Source organism: Typopeltis vanoorti, chromosome 13 (assembly GCF_054136105.1).
Source record: "Typopeltis vanoorti isolate ZY-2024b chromosome 13, IOZ_Tvanoo_1.0, whole genome shotgun sequence".
Taxonomy (NCBI): domain Eukaryota; kingdom Metazoa; phylum Arthropoda; class Arachnida; order Uropygi; family Thelyphonidae; genus Typopeltis; species Typopeltis vanoorti.
In genome coordinates, this window is record NC_143561.1 from 37,592,985 (window position 1) to 37,612,511 (window position 19,527).

At 36.6% G+C, this 19,527-nt stretch overlaps 1 protein-coding gene across 1 annotated transcript in view; it reads right to left on the reverse strand.

The window, feature by feature from the left end:
* IntS11 (integrator complex subunit 11) overlaps positions 1–19,527 on the reverse strand; it is a 196,938-nt gene that overhangs the window by 134,872 nt on the left and 42,539 nt on the right. The window contains exons 3-5 of the mRNA XM_090403205.1: positions 17,121–17,206; positions 9,896–9,969; positions 9,677–9,788 (exon numbers count right to left, since the gene is read on the reverse strand). Of these exons, the coding sequence (XP_090259331.1) occupies positions 9,677–9,788; positions 9,896–9,969; positions 17,121–17,206 (272 nt within the window). The remainder of the gene's footprint in view (positions 1–9,676; positions 9,789–9,895; positions 9,970–17,120; positions 17,207–19,527) is intronic.

Here is a 19,527-nt window from a genome sequence, read left to right on the forward strand (position 1 = left end):
GGATAGAAAGATCAGAATTCCATGGTGGACTCTAGAAGTTAAAGAGGCAGTCAAGGAAAAGAGGAAAACTTATAAAAAAATTTCTGGCAATAAGTCAGCTTGTGTTCTGAGAGAATACAGAGAAAAATGTAAGAAAGCAAAGCACTGTGTAAAACTAGCTAAACAAACGTCCTAGAAAGACTTTGATAAGAACATACAAAATAAATATTATTTTTAATAAATTTAGTTTAATCCTTTATCCAAGTGTGAGCAAACAAAGTTTGCGCCTGAAAGTATCTTCAGGACTGGGGTAAGGTGGTACAACACCGAGCAACTCGTTGCAAAGGTGGAGCAAGCTAACATCACTGCTATCTCAGTATCTCCCATAATGCAAAACACATCTCCTTGCGGATATGTATAATGTTATGCATTAAGGGAAGGGCCACTACCCAGGCTAGTTTCGATCTTTATTGAGGTCTCTTCAGAGGGAGCCAGGCCCAGAGGTGGAGATACCAGGTAGAAGTAGTGGCAGGTCATCTTTACCTATAGGAGTTGTCAAACAGTGTGCCACCTTTTTATTAAATTACTCTGGATTTAGAGAAAAATGTGAAAAATAAACTTTCAACGTCTTTCTCTAAATCCAGAGTAATTTAATAAAAAGGTGGCACACCATTTGGCAACTCCTATAGGTAGAGATGACCTTGCTAATGCTTCTGCCTGGTATCTCCACTCGGGCCTGGCTCCCACTGAAGAGACCTCAATAAAGGTCGAAACTAGTCTGGGTAGTGGCCCTTCCCTTAATACATAACATTATACATATCTGCAAGGAGATGTGTTTTGCATTATGGGAGATACTGAGATAGGAGTGATGTCAGCTTGCTCCACCTTTGCAACGAGTTGCCTGGTGTTGTACCACCTTACCCCAGTCCTGAAGATACTTTCAGGCACAAACTTAGTTTGCTCACACTTGGATAAAAGATTAAACTAAATTTATTATAGTCAACCAAGTGAAAAATAAACTTTCAAAATATTATTTTTATGGCTATCGAACCTATTTTTGTTTAGGAGTCCCCTTTTTTATATCATTGGCTTTTTACTCAAAGTTTATGGCATTGCTGAATGTTTTATATAGACAGGTAAATATGAAGAATATATATGAGGAATAATTCGGACATACCATTTGTAGGATGTTGCTGGCTGTCCTTATTCAGCAGCATCTTGGCATGTGGTGATATGCATTCATTTGCTGTTAAAGGAAGGAAGTATGATTGAAAGGAAGGGGGGAGGTTGGAAATGTAGGGGGGTAGAGAGATGTGGGAGAAATATTGGTAAAGCAAGGGGTATGTGAACTTTTTGAAAAACCCGGGTTTTTCAAAATAATACAATTTTTTTGTGCAATTATTCATGTTACGGATATTATTTCTAATATCCTGTATGCCTTCCCCCAAGGATACATATCAGGAATTTGATGCTGATGGTGGTCTAGGGACTTCCTCTGAAGGCTCTAGACCACTATCTCCGCACGTGGAGAGGAAGATCTCTTCACATGCAGTTATTCTATTTACAATGTAAAGATATGGTCCTTGAAAGTGAGAAAATTCAATCCCCAGCTTCAACAGACCTAAATTCCTTACAGATATTAAAGTAAGACACTGAGCATTTTCTGGTGTGTTAATTTATGAAAAACATTCTGACTGCTTCTGTTAGCCTTGCAAGTCTAGATGGCTAAGTGGATAAACATCTCTAGTCTCCAATCGACAACAGAATGTGGATTTGAATTTCCACTATAGCAATGGTGTTTGTGAAACTCTTATGGTGGAAGGCAATTTTCATCACCCAAGGCCAAATTATATTCTGCTTACTAGAGACTTGAAGTGGCTTGAAAAATAATATTTGGTCCCCCACAAACAATAATAATTTGGGATAATAAGTTATGCTCCACCAAAGATAATCATATCTGCAGAAACTGTGTGTTACAAAAGGAAACTGATATTTCTGAAATCAGTATACTAAAATCAATCAAAATTTTTTGCTCATAAACATCAAAGTTATTGTATGAGGGGGGGGGGGGGTATCCAAAAATAACCAGAATTTTTTTTTTTTTAATTTTTATTAAAGTTTATAATACCATATTCTAGTCTCCTTCAAAGTACTTTCCATGTGAATCAATGCACTTGTCCCAATGATTTTTTAAAATGCTGGAAACCGTTCTGGAACTGTTCAACCGGAATACTGTTTATGGACTCCAGCGACTTTTCTTTAACTTCAACTACATCAACGAATTGCTGCCCTTTCATGGTTTTCTTTATCTGTAGGAATAAAAAAAAAAGTCACGTGGAGAGAGATCAGGCAAGTAGGGAGGGTGGGGAACAACCACCATGCTGTTTTTTGTCAAGGACTGTTGGACAGATAAGGCTGTGTGGGATGGGACGTTGTCATGGTGCAGCAGCCAATCTCTGCTACTCCACATTTCTGGCCATTTTCGTCACACAGTATCACACATTCTTCTCAAAACATTGAGATAAAAATGTTGGTTCACTCTCTGTCCAGGGGGAACAAATTTTTTTATGTACAATTCCATTCACATAAAAAAAAACAAATCAACATTGTCTCGATGTCTGATCAAACTTGACGTGCCTTCTTGGGTCTTAGTGAATTTGCATGTTTCAATTGGCTTGATGCTTTACTTATGGATCATAACCGTAGACACCAAAATTCATCCCTGGTGACAACTAGTTCTGGTCATTAAGAACTTGTTCCCTTAAACTGCAGCAAACATTCACACATTTTTTTTTTTTTTTTATCCTGAGCAAACGAGGCACAAATGTAGTGGACATGTTTCATTTGCAAATTTTCTGTTAAAATTTGCTGACACGAACTTCATGACAAATGTGTCTCTTTAGAAACTTGCTCAATGGTCTTTCAACAATCTTCATTGATTGCTTGGCAAACCTTTTCGATCTTTTCATCATTTCTGATTATTGAAGGTCAGCCAAAACATAGGTGGTCTTCAACTGACATATCCCCATTTTTGAAACAGGAAAACCATTTTATTGTGGAGGACTGATAGCAGAAAAACTGTGTAAGGATAAATGTCTACATGGCAAACATAACTTGTTTAGGTTGGATTCATGACATTTTTTTTTTTTTTACATTTACTTATGTTCCATGTAGAAAGTTTCACTACTAGATCACTGCAAACTCTTGAAGAAGTTTAGTTAAATAACGAAAATAAACATAACATTCAATAGTATTGATATTGACAAACAACATGGATTCCACAAAAAAAAAAAAAATCAATACACAATTTATCAAGCTGTTAAAGCCACTGTAGTTGAACTGATATAAACAATCCTCTTTGGTTGGAAAAGTCTATGCAAAGAACCTTTATAGGGGATTTCAAATGAAGGTACATTAGCCAGTCTTACAAGGAAGCAGCAAAAAAAAACATGTAATTACTGGGCAACAGGAATGAGAACTAGGAATCCTATTCGATTAAATTTAGTTTTGAAAACACACTTAGTATAGTTTTGAACCTATGCACAAGCATAGGTGGATGGATGGATGAATGATGATTAAACTGCTGATATTTTGTTGGATTTTCAAACCAGCATTCTTGGAGCACAATAAACACTTGTCATGGAACAAAGGCATTACTAGCTGATAATGATTTAAAAATATCACACAAAAGAAAGTGGTACAAATTTAAAAAAAAGGTTATAGTTCTTGCAGCCCAGAAAAACCATTAACAGGCTGTAACCTAACTATATTAAATTATCTCATTCTTCCCAATATATGGAACCTCAAAACTTCAATTCGTAAATACAATACAAGCTAATAAATTATCTTATTCATTTTGTTCTTGTAGTATTATTATTATTCAGGCCTCCATGGAGTCAAAAGACTCATCATGGGAGGTCCTTCCTAAGAACATAAAGTCTGTCAAGATTCATCGAGGGGAGGTTCCCCCTAAGAAACACAAAGTCTATCATACCACTCCTTAAACTCATTGAGCGTTCTCGCCCCCACCACTCTATCAGGCAACGCATTCCATGGCTCAACCACCCTCCATGCAAAGAAACTACTCCTCACCCTCTTGCTCACAGTTTCCTTTCATAACTTCCAGGGATGGCCTCTTGTCATCACTCCTTCTTGCTGTTCAACCAAGTGAAAGAACTCCCCAGTGTCAACCCTGTAACCACCTCTCAACAGTTTAAAAGTCTCAATCATATCACCTCTCCTTCTTCTATCCGCCAAACTCTGCAGTCCACATTCCCTCAGCCGATCCTCATAACTATCCTTGTACAGTCCTGAAACCATCTTTGTCATCTGTCTTTGTATCCTTTCCACAGTTAATTTATCCCCTTCAAATCCTGGAGACCAAATCTGAGAACAATAGTCCAAGTGTGGTCTGATCAGAGACTTATACAACGGAATGATAACCCTCTTATCTCTGCAAGTCAGTGTCCTTCTCATAATTGCAGCAATCCTCTGTGTTACCTTCACCACCTTTGCAATATGTCCTCTAAACTTCAGGTTTCTATCAATCATCAACCCCAGATCTCTTGTCTCCCCAACTTCCTCCCATAGAGTATGCAGCATCCCATCGATGTTTCCCAAACCTCAAGACCTTACACTTTGCTGCATTAAACTGACATCCCCATTCATTTGCCCATCTATCTAGCTTATTCAAATCCTCTTGCAGGGCTACCACATCTGCACTATTACTAATAATCCTTCCCAGCTTTGCACCATTCGCAAACAACTGACCATCCCCTTGCAATGTCATTGATATAAAGGTTAAACAATATAGGTCCTAGTACTGAGCCCTGTGGGACCCCACTTGTAACCTTCTGTCTCCTTGAAACTGCTCCTCCATACACAACTCTCTGATACCTATCAGACAGCCAATCCTGAATCCAGTTGACCAATCTGACATCCAGACCCATGTGTTGCAACTTAAATATCGGCTTATCATGTGGCACCCTGTCAAATGCCTTTGCTAAGTCTAAGAAAATTGCAGTATATGCCTTTCCCTCATCTAATGTTCTTGTAACTTTATTATAAAAGGCTAGCATATTGCTAAAACAAGAGCACCCTCTCACAAATCCATGTTGATTCTCACAGATAACATTACCCTCATCTGCCCAGTGCTGTATACGGTCCCTCACTACTTTCTCCAAGATCTTAACAACTACTGATGACACACAGACTGGTCTATAATTAGACACTTCCAGTCTGTTACCACCCTTATGCAATGGCACTATCTTACCTTCCTTCCATTCCCTGGGCACCTTTGCCGAAGCCAGACTTTCATTGAAAAGCCAGGTTAAAGGCACTGTCAGTTCCCTAGCACGTTCTCTCAAAAAGTATCTGAAACACACCCTCCTCCTGTACCTCTAAACCTTGAACCTGCCCTATCCCTCTAGCATTAAAACTGACTCCTCCAGGATGAAATACTCCAATAAAGTGTTCATTGAACAATTCCACTATGTCCTCTGCATCAGTCACTCTATTCCCATTTTTATCCCACAATATCATTCCACAGTCATTTCTCCTCCTACTGGCTGCATAGCTAAAAAATTCCCTAGGATTTTCTTTGGATCTTAGGGCCAATCTCCTCTCATATTCCAGTTTCGCTTTCCTTACCACACTAGTCACTCTTCTGGCCTATGTCTTATACTCTTCATGCATCTTCTCTTCACCTGTCTCCTTAGCCAGGTGAAGGCAGGTGAGCCAGGTGAAGGAATTGCATGTGAAAAAGAGGCTACTTCCGTAGCCTCTTTTTCACATGCAATTCCTGTTTAATATTGTTTGTCATCCACTGTACTCCAAATTGTGTCCTCTTCTTCACTCGTGGTATACAATTTACCATTGCTGCTAACAAATATTCTTTCACAATTTCCCACGCACTAATGATATCCCGGCCTTCCAATTCCTCCCTCCATAAACTTCCCGAAGTTGACGTCTAAGACTATTATAATCACCTGCATTATAATTCCACATAAGTTCCTGTCTCTTTGATACTCCTGCATGTCTATTCATTTTCCAAGTCAAAACCATATGGTCACTCTCTCCAACTGGTGGGAGAGATGTCATCTCAGTTATTATCAACTCTTCTGATGCTATAACCAAATCTAAAACTCTTGAACCTCTTGTTCCCTCTGTTACATGTTGCCTAAGACATTTGTCCCTCAAGAATTCTAGAAATTCCATTCCATTATTGCTACATGCATCTTCCTCTCTCCAATTTATACTACTGTAGTTAAAATCTCCCGTAACAATCATTCTTCTTGCACTTGCCAAACTTAGTTGTCTAAACATCTCCTGGTCCCCGTCCTCCGTGCTCCTGAGTCTGTAGCAACACCCCACTAAATATCATGTCTTGCCTACCTCTACCTCACACCATATGCTCTCAAAATCATTTGTCTCACTTCCTTCCAAAGCCTCCACTCTTAGAGGACATAGGTCATCAATTATCATAAGCAGTACCCCACCCCCACGCTTTCCCCTCCTATCCTGACGAAAAATGCTATACCCAGCGACTTCTATTCCTGTTATTATATCCCCTTCTGTCAACCACGTCTCAGTGATCCCAATAATTTTTGGCCAGGCTGATGCTATCTGCGCCACCAATTCCTCTCCCTTATTCCGGATACTCCTGGCATTAGTATAAAGCATATAAATGCCACTGTTTCTATACCCGGCATTATCCCTTCTAGACTCCACTGGGCTCAGTGTTACCTGACATCGTCTCCCTTCTCCCAAGTATCCATTCCCACAAGAGGCCACCCCTGCTATCATCCTCCCTGGGACACACTGACTCGTTCAGAACAGCAATCTCTCCAGATGCCCACGTCCTTCCTCATTCAAATATATTGTCAGTTAAATAATTAAAATGAATAATTGCCAATAACACAAGTCTTTGTAAATATGTTTAAATAATACAGTGTAATATGTTTGTTCTTCCAAAGAACAAACACTGCTGAAAGTTTATTAAAAAAAAATTCAAGACTGATATTTGCATTTCTGGAACTTGCGATCTGGCTGATGTTATCTATATAAGCAGAATTGTTTAAAAAAAAGTTGTAATTAAATGTTTTCATAAGTAAATAAATAAGTCAAATATGCCATAAAGAACAACAGATGACATAATAATTTGGCAAGAACACATTTCCAAATCATCTGTTGCCATGTGTTCATAATGATGTAATTCTGCATTTAACTTTAAACTTAGTATTGGGTTGGCAAATAAGTTTGCGGTTTTTCAGAGTGGAATGCATAATTACATCATTATGAACAAATAGCAATAGATGATTTGGAGTGGTTTGATTTGGATGATTTGAGTCATACTGGCCTCAGTCAATTCATGCAGCACCCCAAACATTGAGTTTTAAAACATATCCCAGCTTGTGCAAATGGTTTTCAATGCTTGTATGGGATATGTTCAGTACTGCAGCAATCTCCCACAGTATTTGCAATGGATTTTTGTAGACGATATCCTTCACAAAACTCGAATCAACCTCGGTAGGGTGACCAGCACATCACTGATGTCGAAATCTCCAGAACGGAATTGGGTAAACCACTTTTCACATAAGCGTTCTGTTAAGGCACCATCCCCATATACGCTGCATATTTTTTTATGGGCCTCCGCAGCTTGTTTGCCTTTTTTGAAATAAAAAAGCAAAATATGCCGGTAGTGTATGTTATCTCCTTCCATTTCTAAAAATATGTTACACACACGCAACTGAAGTAGGCCAAACGAAAATTCACTGAAAGGTTATGTGAAATGTCGCCTTTCAACTGCGCAATAGCATTGAAAGGACGCTGTTGCGCAATAACGTTGAAAGGCAACAATAGCAACAGGCAAAGTGGCATAAACTTGTACTAACGCATAAACAGAACGAACTTATTTGCCAACCCAATATTAGTGCTGTTGCAACCATATATCTCTGATATTGATATATCGAGGCAATTTATTCAACTTTATCCTTTCTTATTTCAGTCGCTATATCAAGTTCTATCGTATGTACCTCTTTGTTAAGTAGGTTGCACCATTGTCATGTAATCTTCATTAATATTAATCTTATGTCTCGCTTCTCTTATGCCTTTTCTTACGTAACTTAACTTTTAAGGACCACCAGAAATTATCTGTTCCCTGAATTCTATGAGTTATCCTGGTCACTCAGGCAAATTTATTTTTTTTCTGCACCAGCCTGGAACTTAAGGTTAGAGATAAACTCAGCCTTTAGGGTAATCATAGAATATCAGGTGCCACTAACAATGTACATTAAATTCTTAGAAACTTGGGCTCTCTGGCTTATTTTTTTTTTTTTTGCAGTTGTGCCCTACTACTTTCAATTGGGGTATTCCCGCACGCACGCACACATTCTCAGGTTCGATGTTTTATGAAGGGTCAGGGTCAGTCATCATGATCAGAAACACATGTAAGTAAGGAATCAAAACATTTATTAAACTCAATAAATAATGCCATACAAGTTAAAATGGTTATCAAATCAATGTTAAACTTCTACCATTCATTCACTCTCTCACTCTTAAAAACAATTATGCATTGACTTCAAAATATTAGCAAATTCATTAACTCAACATATAATACATTCATAATTACAGCTCATTTGGACATTAAGGCATTTTATCATTTTATAATCTCTCTCGGATTAAATACGACAGAATCTCTATCTAACTGAAAGTCCTTAAAGTTCACTTCAAAAACATAGTCATTTACATAGATCTTAATTCTTCACTCTTTCTTTCATTACAAATTTTAGGTTGCATTATCTTAACACTGTTAGTCAATTCTCAAAAGGGGCTAGAACAAATGAGAGTACTTATCTATTCTTTATCGGTTTTCTTCCGTCCTTCCTTCTTTGTTTCAATTCTGGTTGTCTCGATCTTATCGCCATGTGGGTTACATGTGCTCGCCTGGGCTGGGCGCTATCTCTTTGCTAAGGTTTTATGTCGATGATCTTCTCATCGTGGCCTGTGGTTAATCTTGCCGAAAATCTACTGCAGTGTCATGCCAGATCCTATCGTAAGTCAGCCCTCAAAAATGAGAGCTGAACTGCGAAGAACTCTTGGAGCACACATGGAGAGAAATCCAGGAACAAGAAAAAACGGGGATGATTTATTTCCGTGTCATGGGTTTTATTCGCACTCCTAGAGCGCCACCTTTCTGAGTTTGAATTTCTCTTATCGTCTCACCCCTTGGTCTCCGGCTGGGTGACTTCACTGATCAACATACGGGACTTCTTGTTTCCGGGAACTTATGCATCATGATGCCTTCTTAGATGTGATGCCCACGGGTGCTTATGCTGCTTTTACGATATTAGGGCGATCTTTGCCCTATGTTGCTGAATAATACACATTCTTTCATTTACAATATTTCACTAATAATTTCTCTCTTATTTGCCCTTTTGCTGACTCACATTCATGCTAGACATTTAGATACATTAATTTAAAATTCACAAAATTCACAGTTTATTATACAAGATGTTGTTACAAAAAGAAAACATATTTACATTGCACTAAAAGATGAGTATGCATGTATGTTTTTTGTTAATTGTTAGATTCTGGAATGGTGATGTCATGTAAAATTTGAAGTCGCCTATTTCAGATCTCACAGTGCACTATACATGCTGAAGAAGGTAATATATATACATACATAAAATTTCCTCACCAGTAAAATAGGACAAATGGCTTTAGTTGGATGAGTCATGTAAATAGGCCCATTATAGCCAACCATTTCTGTCATATAAGGAAGAGCTCCACAGTGATCCAAGTGAAAATGACTGTAAGAAAAAGATTGCATCCTATTCTGTTTATTTAAATTTTGATAATGATGCATCTAATATTGATGACATAAACAGTTTGATCTTTAGCACTAAAAATAACTAACCTGATAATCAAACAGTCTAAATACTCTGTCAGGCCGCCTTCCTGATTAACATAAGAAAAATCAGGAAACCTTCGCTACAAATAAAAGATAGAGAGAGAGATCTGAAATAACACTTACAAGATCAATTTAAAAATAAGAAAAATAAACCTATATTTTCTCTAGGCTTTTACATAAAAAAAATTATGTATTAATATTTAGGATTTTCTAAAATCCTTATATAGCTCTTAATATTACATAAGTTTTCTATATATTTTCTATATAGCTGAAAAGCTCCAATTAACTGCATGGTTGGTATTATAAGTATTATTGACCAACTAGATCTGTCTTTTCTTTAATGGTCAACATCTGCAACATGTTCCTTCTTTCTGACCTAAAATCCACAGCCTGTCTGTTCTATATAGGCTAAACTACACAAGCATGGAATGCTATATACTTCTAGTTATTTGCAGAAAGGCACACTATCTTTATGAGACCTCAGAAGGTTGTGAACAGCCCGAATTGGTTTAAACATATAATACTGTGATCTTTGAAAAGAGATGGTATTTTAATCAACAGACTTCCATTATATGGTACTATGATAGAATCTCTGTATTCGATATTCTGGTTACTGGGAGTGGTAGGGTACAAAAATAAAATCTTAACTGTTTTCTTGGAATACCCATTGAGAACAAAAAATTAGTCTAGAGTTCTTTTTTGAGTCAGTCATCATTTTGTATGTTAGAAACTACTCTATTCTTTAAGGGGTGGATGATGCCTAATTTTTGAGAAGAATGCACTAAGGATCTAGATCTGCTATAAAGATTGGAACAAGTCTTACATTCTCTTCTTTTTGCTGATGATCAGGTAATCCTTTCCCAATAAGGCAGATATGGGATACTGAATGAGAAAATTGCTGGATACATATAAAAGAAAGTGACCAGTGGAGTGCATTGGGGTTCTGTTCTTGGGCCATTATTGTTTAACTTATTTGTTAATGATATTTCATGTGGATTGACTGGGAATCTTCAAATGTTTGCTGATGATGTAAAGTTAGATGAAATTATCAGGAGTAGTACTTATGTTAATTCACTACAGTAAGATTTGAATAGACTTTTAGCTTGGACAAATGAGTGAGGTTGCAGTTTTAATATTAATGAATGCAAAGTATTACACTTTGGGATAGAGAAAATGCTATGTACTGTATTGGTAGAGCTGTACTTCAGGAAGTGGATGACATTTGAGATCTTGGAGTGATGGCAGACAGCGAACTGAAGTTCCAAAAGCACATCGTAAGTGCTGCAAAGAATGCACATCAAATTGCTGCTATGATAAAAAAGTACACTCACATGTAGGGATAAGGAGGTGGTCAGATTACATATCGACTATTATGCTCAAATTTGGTCACCTAGTTTTCATTGTGATGTGGAAACACTGGAAAGGGACCAAAGATTAAAGAACAGAGTGATATAAGAACTCTGGAGTGGTGGTTGTTAAGAGCGTTTGAGGGAATATGGATTACAGAGGTTGGTAGATAAGAGGATATATATGATAGGGAACTTCCAGTTAGTTAAGGAATTCTATCAGATTAATACAGAAAGAATTATAAAAATAGTGAATGTTATCCTAGTGTTTTGGTGAAATGTAGAATAATAAGTAAATACTTTTATTTATTAACAAATACATTAAATTGTATATATTTGGTCTGATGTATTAAAATAAATAACTTTTATTATTAAAAGACCAGAAGATAAATGATAAAATATACAAAGAGCCAACAAGTTTCACTAGCCACTGTCTAACATTTTCAAGGCTGAACTGGTGTGAAAACAAATGCATTGCGTTACATTTCAAACATACACTTTAGTAACTGTTAGGCCGTTACATTTTGTTCCTTCTGTTTGAAGGCGTGCATGTGTTTGAAAGCTTCAGTCAGATTCCGGTACATGACCACGTGTCTTGTAGTTATTTGCATATTGTAATTCTGTCAAACTGAGAGAGATGATGAGATTTTTCCATATGTCTTTAAGAACAATGCCCTGATTTCTACTTAAATTATTGCCTGTGCGTAATACCACAGCTGCTTCTTTTAAAGTTCTGTATCTGTAGTCATTCTCGATGTAAGGCATAGAACTGTTTTTCCAATCTATAATGTGGTTTGATGTTGAGAAATGATGTGCTAAACCAGATGTGATGATTCTATTATGATTGACATCCCCCACATGTTCCTTCTGTCTTATTTCAAAACTTCTAGAAGTCTGACCAATATAAGAAAGGCCACACGTGCATGGAATTTCATACACTCCAGGACATTTGAAGAAAGGTATCTCATCTTTAGGTGATCCTAAGATATGTCTGATCATGATAGTTGGTTTAAAAACCACTCTGATGTTATGAGCTTTTAACATTCTCGCCAATTTTGTGGAAACTGAATTAATATATGGAATGACAGCTGTGGACACATATTGGGGTACTGTAACACGTTGTTGGTGGTTGTCTTTAAATAGCCATTTGTTTAAAATGTTAGAAGGGTATCCATTAAGAGATAGAGTGTTCGCTATTAGTGACAGTTCTCTCTGCACATCTGTTTCTTTTGAAATAGACCTTAAGGCTCTATTACGGAGCATGTGAATGATGCTGTGTTTTTGTGATCTATGATGGTTGAACGAATAATGTAGGTATCTACCAATATCTGTGGGTTTCCTGTAAATGGACAGTTGGAAATTATCTTCTTTCTTCATTAGGATGTCAAGAAAAGGAAGTTCTTTGTTCTTCTCTAGTTCTATAGTGAATTTGATCTTATTGTGTAGTGAGCTGATTTTGTTCAGAAACACGAGAAGGTTTTCCATGGTGTCTTTCCAGATGATGAACACGTCATCGACATATCTCCACCAAATTGAAGGTTTTGGTACAATGGTTGGAAAGAATATCCTTTTCAAGTTTTTCCATAAAAAGGTCCGCACATGGTGGTGACAGAGGACTACCCATGGCTAGACCTTCCAATTGTTTGTATACAATGTTGTTAAATTTGAAGAAATTTGATTTCAGGCAATGATGAAACAGCTGTGTGATGTCTTGAGGGAAAAGATCTTTCAGAATGTTAACCACCTCGACGATCGGTACATTAGTGAATAAGGACACTACATCAAGACTAGCCATAATGTCCGTTTCTGATATTTTAATACTCTTGATTTTTTCTACAAAATGTTGAGAGTTTTAAATGTAGGTCTCTGTGTGTCTAATTGTTCCTTTCATTAATTTTGCCAGATGCTTTGCTAGTAGGTAGGTGATGATCTTCCGGTACATGACCATGTGTTTTGTAGTTATTTGCATATTGTAATTCTGTTGAACTGAGAGAGATGATGAGATTTTTCCATATGTCTTTAAGAACAATGCCCTGATTTCTATTTAAATTATTGCCTGTGTGTAATACCACAGCTGCTTCTTTTAAAGTTCTGTATCTGTAGTCATTCTCGATGTAAGGCATAGAACTGTTTTTCCAATCTATAACGTGATTTGATGTTGAGAAATGATGTGCTAAACCAGATGTGATGATTCTATTATATTAGTCTATTTCAAAAGAAACAGATGTGCAGAGAGAACTGTCACTAATAGCGAACACTCTATCTCTTAATGGATACCCTTCTAACATTTTAAACAAATGGCTATTTAAAGACAACCACCAACAACGTGTTACAGTACCCCAATATGTGTCCACAGTTGTCATTCCATATATTAATTCAGTTTCCACAAAATTGGCGAGAATGTTAAAAGCTCATAACATCAGAGTGGTTTTTAAACCAACTACCATGATCAGACATATCTTAGGATCACCTAAAGATGAGGTACCTCTGGAGTGTATGAAATTCCAAGCACGTGTGGCCTTTCTTATATTGGTCAGATTTCTAGAAGTTTTGAAATAAGACAGAAGGAACATGTGGGGGATGTCAATCATAATAGAATCATCACATCTGGTTTAGCACATCATTACTCAACATCAAATCATGTTATAGATTGGAAAAACAGTTCTATGCCTTACATCGAGAATGACTACAGATACAGAACTTTAAAAGAAGCAGCTGTGGTATTACGCACAGGCAATAATTTAAGTAGAAATCAGGGCATTGTTCTTAAAGACATATGGAAAAATCTCATCATCTCTCTCAGTTCGACAGAATTACAATATGCAAATAACTACAAAACACGTGGTCATGTACCGGAATCTGACTGAAGCTTTCGAACACATGCACGCCTTCAAGCAGAAGGAACAAAATGTAACGGCCTAACAGTTACTGAAGTGTGTGTTTGAAATGTAACTCAATGCATTTGTTTTCACACCAGTTCAGCCTTGAAAATGCCAGACAGTGGCTAGTGAAACTTGTTGGCTCTTTGTATATTTTATCATTTATCTTCTGGTCTTTTAATAATAAAAGTTTTTTATTTTAACAAATACATTGTTAATTCCTTAAACTATATAAAATGCTGGAGAATCAACGCATAAGCCTAAATTAAGATTAAATCATCCACAGAGATATAGCTGCATGCAAGGCCCACAAGTTCAGTAAATTAAAACTGAAACTAGCGAGAGAACTCAACAGGCTAGCCTTCCTTAAACGGTGTAGGGATAATAAGTCATTCCCGATTGTGTTAAATTAAAATGCTGTTTCCATTCCAACAAGGCACGCCACATTTATAAGCACGCTAGCTTGCCCTACTATGAGAGCAAATTGGCATGACGTGCTCAGTGCTTGCCGACACCAACGAAGCTATTCATATGCTTCAAGAGGAGCACTCTGCAATGCTGAATGCAAACATTTGGACGATCCTCTTAGACTTCTCGAATGCATTCACGACTAGGGCAAAGTCAACATGTCAAAAGTTTGAAAATTTAACAAAAAAGTCACTGTCTCCAAGATTGCTAGAAAACAATGTAGTTAATCTATCCACTGCCATCCTTGAAGCAGCCGCTATCAACGCACTCAGCCACAGCATCACACCTAGACAAGTATCAGCCAAAAATTTCATGATTCAGATCAAGCATAGAATTTACAACAACCTTACTGCCAGTGAGGCCAACAACATTAGGTTTGATGTAGCTAATGTGCTATCACAGGTGAAACCTCATGCAAGCAACCTGCCCAACAGAGAACACAAAAGCCCTTCTGCATGTAAGAAATAACAAAAAAATATTAATCCTGAAAGCAGACAAGGGTAATGCTACTGTCATTTTAAACCATATGGATTATATTAAAAAAAAGACCACCCTTCTTGAAGACTGATCCACTTCCTATTAAATTATGATCCCATCCACACATAGATTACAACCATCCATAGACTACTAAAAAAAGTTACTTCCTGACCAGCAGACATAACCAACAAACTAAAACCTTACAATTCCAGACCTCCTCTCCATATTTATGGACTTTCAAAAATCCATAAAGAGGATGTACCTCTAAGACCAGTTGTAGATGATATAATCACCTACCTACAAACTAGCTAAACATTCAGCCAAAGTGCTTTCCTGTACTACTGGCAATACTTCATCACATATCAAAAACTCAGCCCATTTTAAGTCAGTATACAAGACCTCACACTCTGCCACACTGACTTAATGGTCAGTTTCAATGTCTTCTCCTTATTCACAAATGTCCCCCACTTAAAGAGCTATGGACACCTCCACACACACACAAGGCTAACTTTTTCATGGGGACATTTGAAAAGAATGTCCTAAATTCTTTCCCCTTCTTAAACCCACTATTTGGCTACACTGTAGACTATGTGTTTGCAATTTGGCCACATGGCCGGGACGGACACCTTACACACTTTCCTTTTCCATTTGAATAGCCAATAGCCAACATCCAAGGATCCAATTCATGACAGAAATAGTAACAATACTCTGCCCTTCCTAGACACCCTAGTTACAAGATAACCAAATGAATCCCTGACCTTCACAGTCTACAGAACCCTCCACCCCCCCCCCCCCACACACACAGGTAGATACATCCATCAACAGTCGCATCACCCCCACCCCCATCAATTTAGAACTATTAACATCCTAGTCCACCAGGCAAAATTAATTTGCTCAGATAACAATGCACTCAACATAGAACTCATCCACACAAAAAAGTTTTTGGCCAATGGCTACACTTCTCAACAAATACAAAGAATTTTAACACCATGTACCTACACCATCCTTCCGCCCTCCCTAACACAGATTACAGCAAATCTATCACCATCCCCTATATCCATGGTGTCTCAGAAAAGGTGGCCAAGATATCAATAAACCACAATCTTGTGACGACCAAATACCAACTACAACCTCTGGATTTACCTGGAGTTTACTAGATAACCTGCAGCTATAACCTTTCTTATTATGGACAAATTGGTAGGACAGCTAACATCTCCTCCAACAACCAAGAACACCCAACCCAAGCCAATAGGCGGCCTAATTGTAAGACTTTAGATCTTCCTGTATCTCTCCGGTTTTTTCAACTTTGTTACTGAAGTGTGCCTGCATGCGCGTGTCTAATACAAGTGCATTAATCCCTGATGATGATGATTTGACTTTGGCAAAATATAGAATAATAAGTAAATAATTTGTTAAGAAAATTAACAAATAGATTGTTAATTTCCTTAAACTATATATGATGCAAGAGTGAATGTTAAGATGGGAAGAATGAGAGACCATCCCTGGAAGTTGTATAAAGATGTAGAGAAGGGTGTGAGGAGTAAGTAATTTTTTTTCTCCTGCTTCTGATTTACTATAATTAAAAGAGCAGATTCTCAGAATGGACCATACATTGTCTTTTATTATATTACATTTCTTAAATATACTATGATGAAAGACAATGTGTATGCCTCAATCACTAAATGTTTATTTTAGGTTTTAGATTTTCCTTAGATTTATCTCTACATACACAACACATGCATAAAGAAACCAACCTTTATTAAAAGCCATAACCAAAGGTCCGACAGCATTCTATTATATACCAAATCAATTTTTTTCAATATCTATATTATGAAGTAATTGCAAATCAAAGAAAATTTCTGCATTTAACTAATGTAACAAAGATGGGGGAGAACAGAAAATTTTAAAAAACTTTAAGGCTCACAGTGACATGCTACTTTCTCTAAATAATATGAATTTTGTATGTTATGTGATTTTATCTTTAAAAACAGCATTTTAAATTTCAAAGACAACTGAAATACAAGTTAGTTAAAAAAAAAAAAAAAAGAAAGAAAGAAATACCTCATCGACATAGCCCATATGCATACCACAGTCCAGCATAATGTTCTTTCCACCAATAGTTAATAAAATGCAGCTACGCCCCACGTCTAGAGGATAAAAAAAAAAAAAAAGTTGAATTATAAAGATAAATTTTTAAGAGTTTGGGATTTTATAAATGAATAAATACATACTATCATGCTCATATAGCTTTCACATGTTTGATAGTCAACCAACCAAGAAATAAATTATACAATATTAAATTACATTTAAGACTTATCTTTATCATGGAGAGGACATGCAGGAATACAATACTCTGAAACTTCAGAAGAGTAATGATAAAAACAGAGAAACTGTTTCTAGTAGCAAGGCTTATATGTTGGTCATACATAACTGGTAATTAGCTTACGGAATTAACAACGCCTATAAAGGATATTAATTAAAGGCAACTTTAATGAATAACTTCAATATTTCGGCAACGTCACGTTGCCATCTTCAGGAACATAAAAATATGGTATGTGCATGCAGGCACTAACAAAAGCAAATGAGGAAGAAGGCAAGAAACTAATATTGTTCCTAAAGTCCTAATGGTGCTTACGGGTTAATTAGTCCTAATGGGTTAATTTGGTTGTCTTGGTGGTTGGGCTGAAGTTCTCATAATGTTCTCAAAATAGAGAAACTGTTCTATATCAAAACTATGTTTAATATATGTAATCCATTATGTGAATAATCATTTGGTAGATATTAGCATAATTATGATATGTACGATTTAATAACACAATATGACATGAAATTGGTTATTTTTTATGATTGATAGCACAATTATCACAATAATTTACATCAGCAATATTAATGACTAATGCCCATGTAACTTGTAATTGAACCGAATTCATCTGTATTGATTATTTTACCATGCAAAAAAGTAACCAGAAATCAGCAAAAGAGCACCATCTAATGTTCTAGCTAACAATAAAATATTAATGTTTTCCTCAGTACAGATCCTAAAGTCGAATGCAATCCACTCATCAACCACTCTCCATGCAAAGTCTGTTCCTTACTCCCTTGCTCACACCCTCCTTATACAGTTACCAGGGATGATCTTTTGTTCTACTCTTGTCTTCTTCTCTAATGTTTTTTAAATTGTGTTCCATGCAACCCTATAGTTATGTGAAAATTTGCAGGATTCCTCAGAGCATAAAGACATAACTTATATGAAATATAGTTTCCAAAAAAAAAAAAAAACCTTTAGTGAATGGGGAAAATACTAATTTTTAATAAATTGACTTCCTAGAACAGTTATGTTATTTTATTATTTGTAATATTATGTATCATATGCTTTTTAATTAAAATATTTTAAATAGGTAGGACAAAATAATGGTTCATGGTTATAATTCCTTCCCAATAATTTTTTATTAAAATTTTCACAGGGGTTCTGCAAAAAGAAATATTTTTATATAGGGTTCTGGCGTCTTAAAAAGTTTAAGAAACATTGCTTTACTTTATAAGTCTTTATGAGTCTTTGGTTAATGATTCAGTAATAAATAGTATGGGAGTGATTGGGAGTCAACATAATAAAACCACAAGTGGCCTAGAAGAAATGAGATGTAGTGAGAGTGGGGGGGTAAGTAATAGAGAGTTGAGTAATGAAACTGGGAGAGTCATGCTGAATAGTAGTGTAGAGAATGAGTCCATGAGTGTGGACTTGAATGAAGTTATGAGTGGTAAAATATATGGTGATTCTATGATTAAGGGTATGGAGAGTGGTATGCATGAGGAGTGCTTGGCTGATGGGACAATAGAAAGAGTGGCTTTAGCAATAAAGAGAGGGCATGAAACAGACAAGATGATAGTTATGGTGGGTACGAATGACCTGAGAGGTAGTATAAATCGGGTAGGAAAAGATTTAAGAACATTATTAGATATTGTGAAGAGGAAAAGGGTCAATGGGAGAATAGTGTGTGTGTGCTGCCTCGTTTTGACAATTACGAGTTAAGTAGACGAGCAATGATAATGAATGATATGATTGCAAGAATGTGCAGAAAAAGAGGTCTGGAGTTTGTTGATGTTTGGAGTGTGTTTGAAGGAAAAAGGCGGTTGTATGCTAGAGATGGACTGCATCTTAACATGGAAGGACATAAGCGATTGAAGAAGTTATTGTTTTCTGAACAGGTTGAAGTTATTGGGCAGGGAAACTAATATTGAAAAGGTTGAGTGTAAGAGAGAGAAACTTTAGCACTGATTGTGTATTTATTGATCCTTATAGGCAGAATAAATTGCAGAAGAGAGAGGATAAAAATCGACATAGGACTACGGTAGTTAGTGACTTATATATCAGTTCTAAAGCCAGTACAAGATCTAGAGGGAATCTGCAATTTTTGTATACCAATGCTAGAAGCATTCGAAATAAGAGAGAAGAATTTTTGGCATTAGT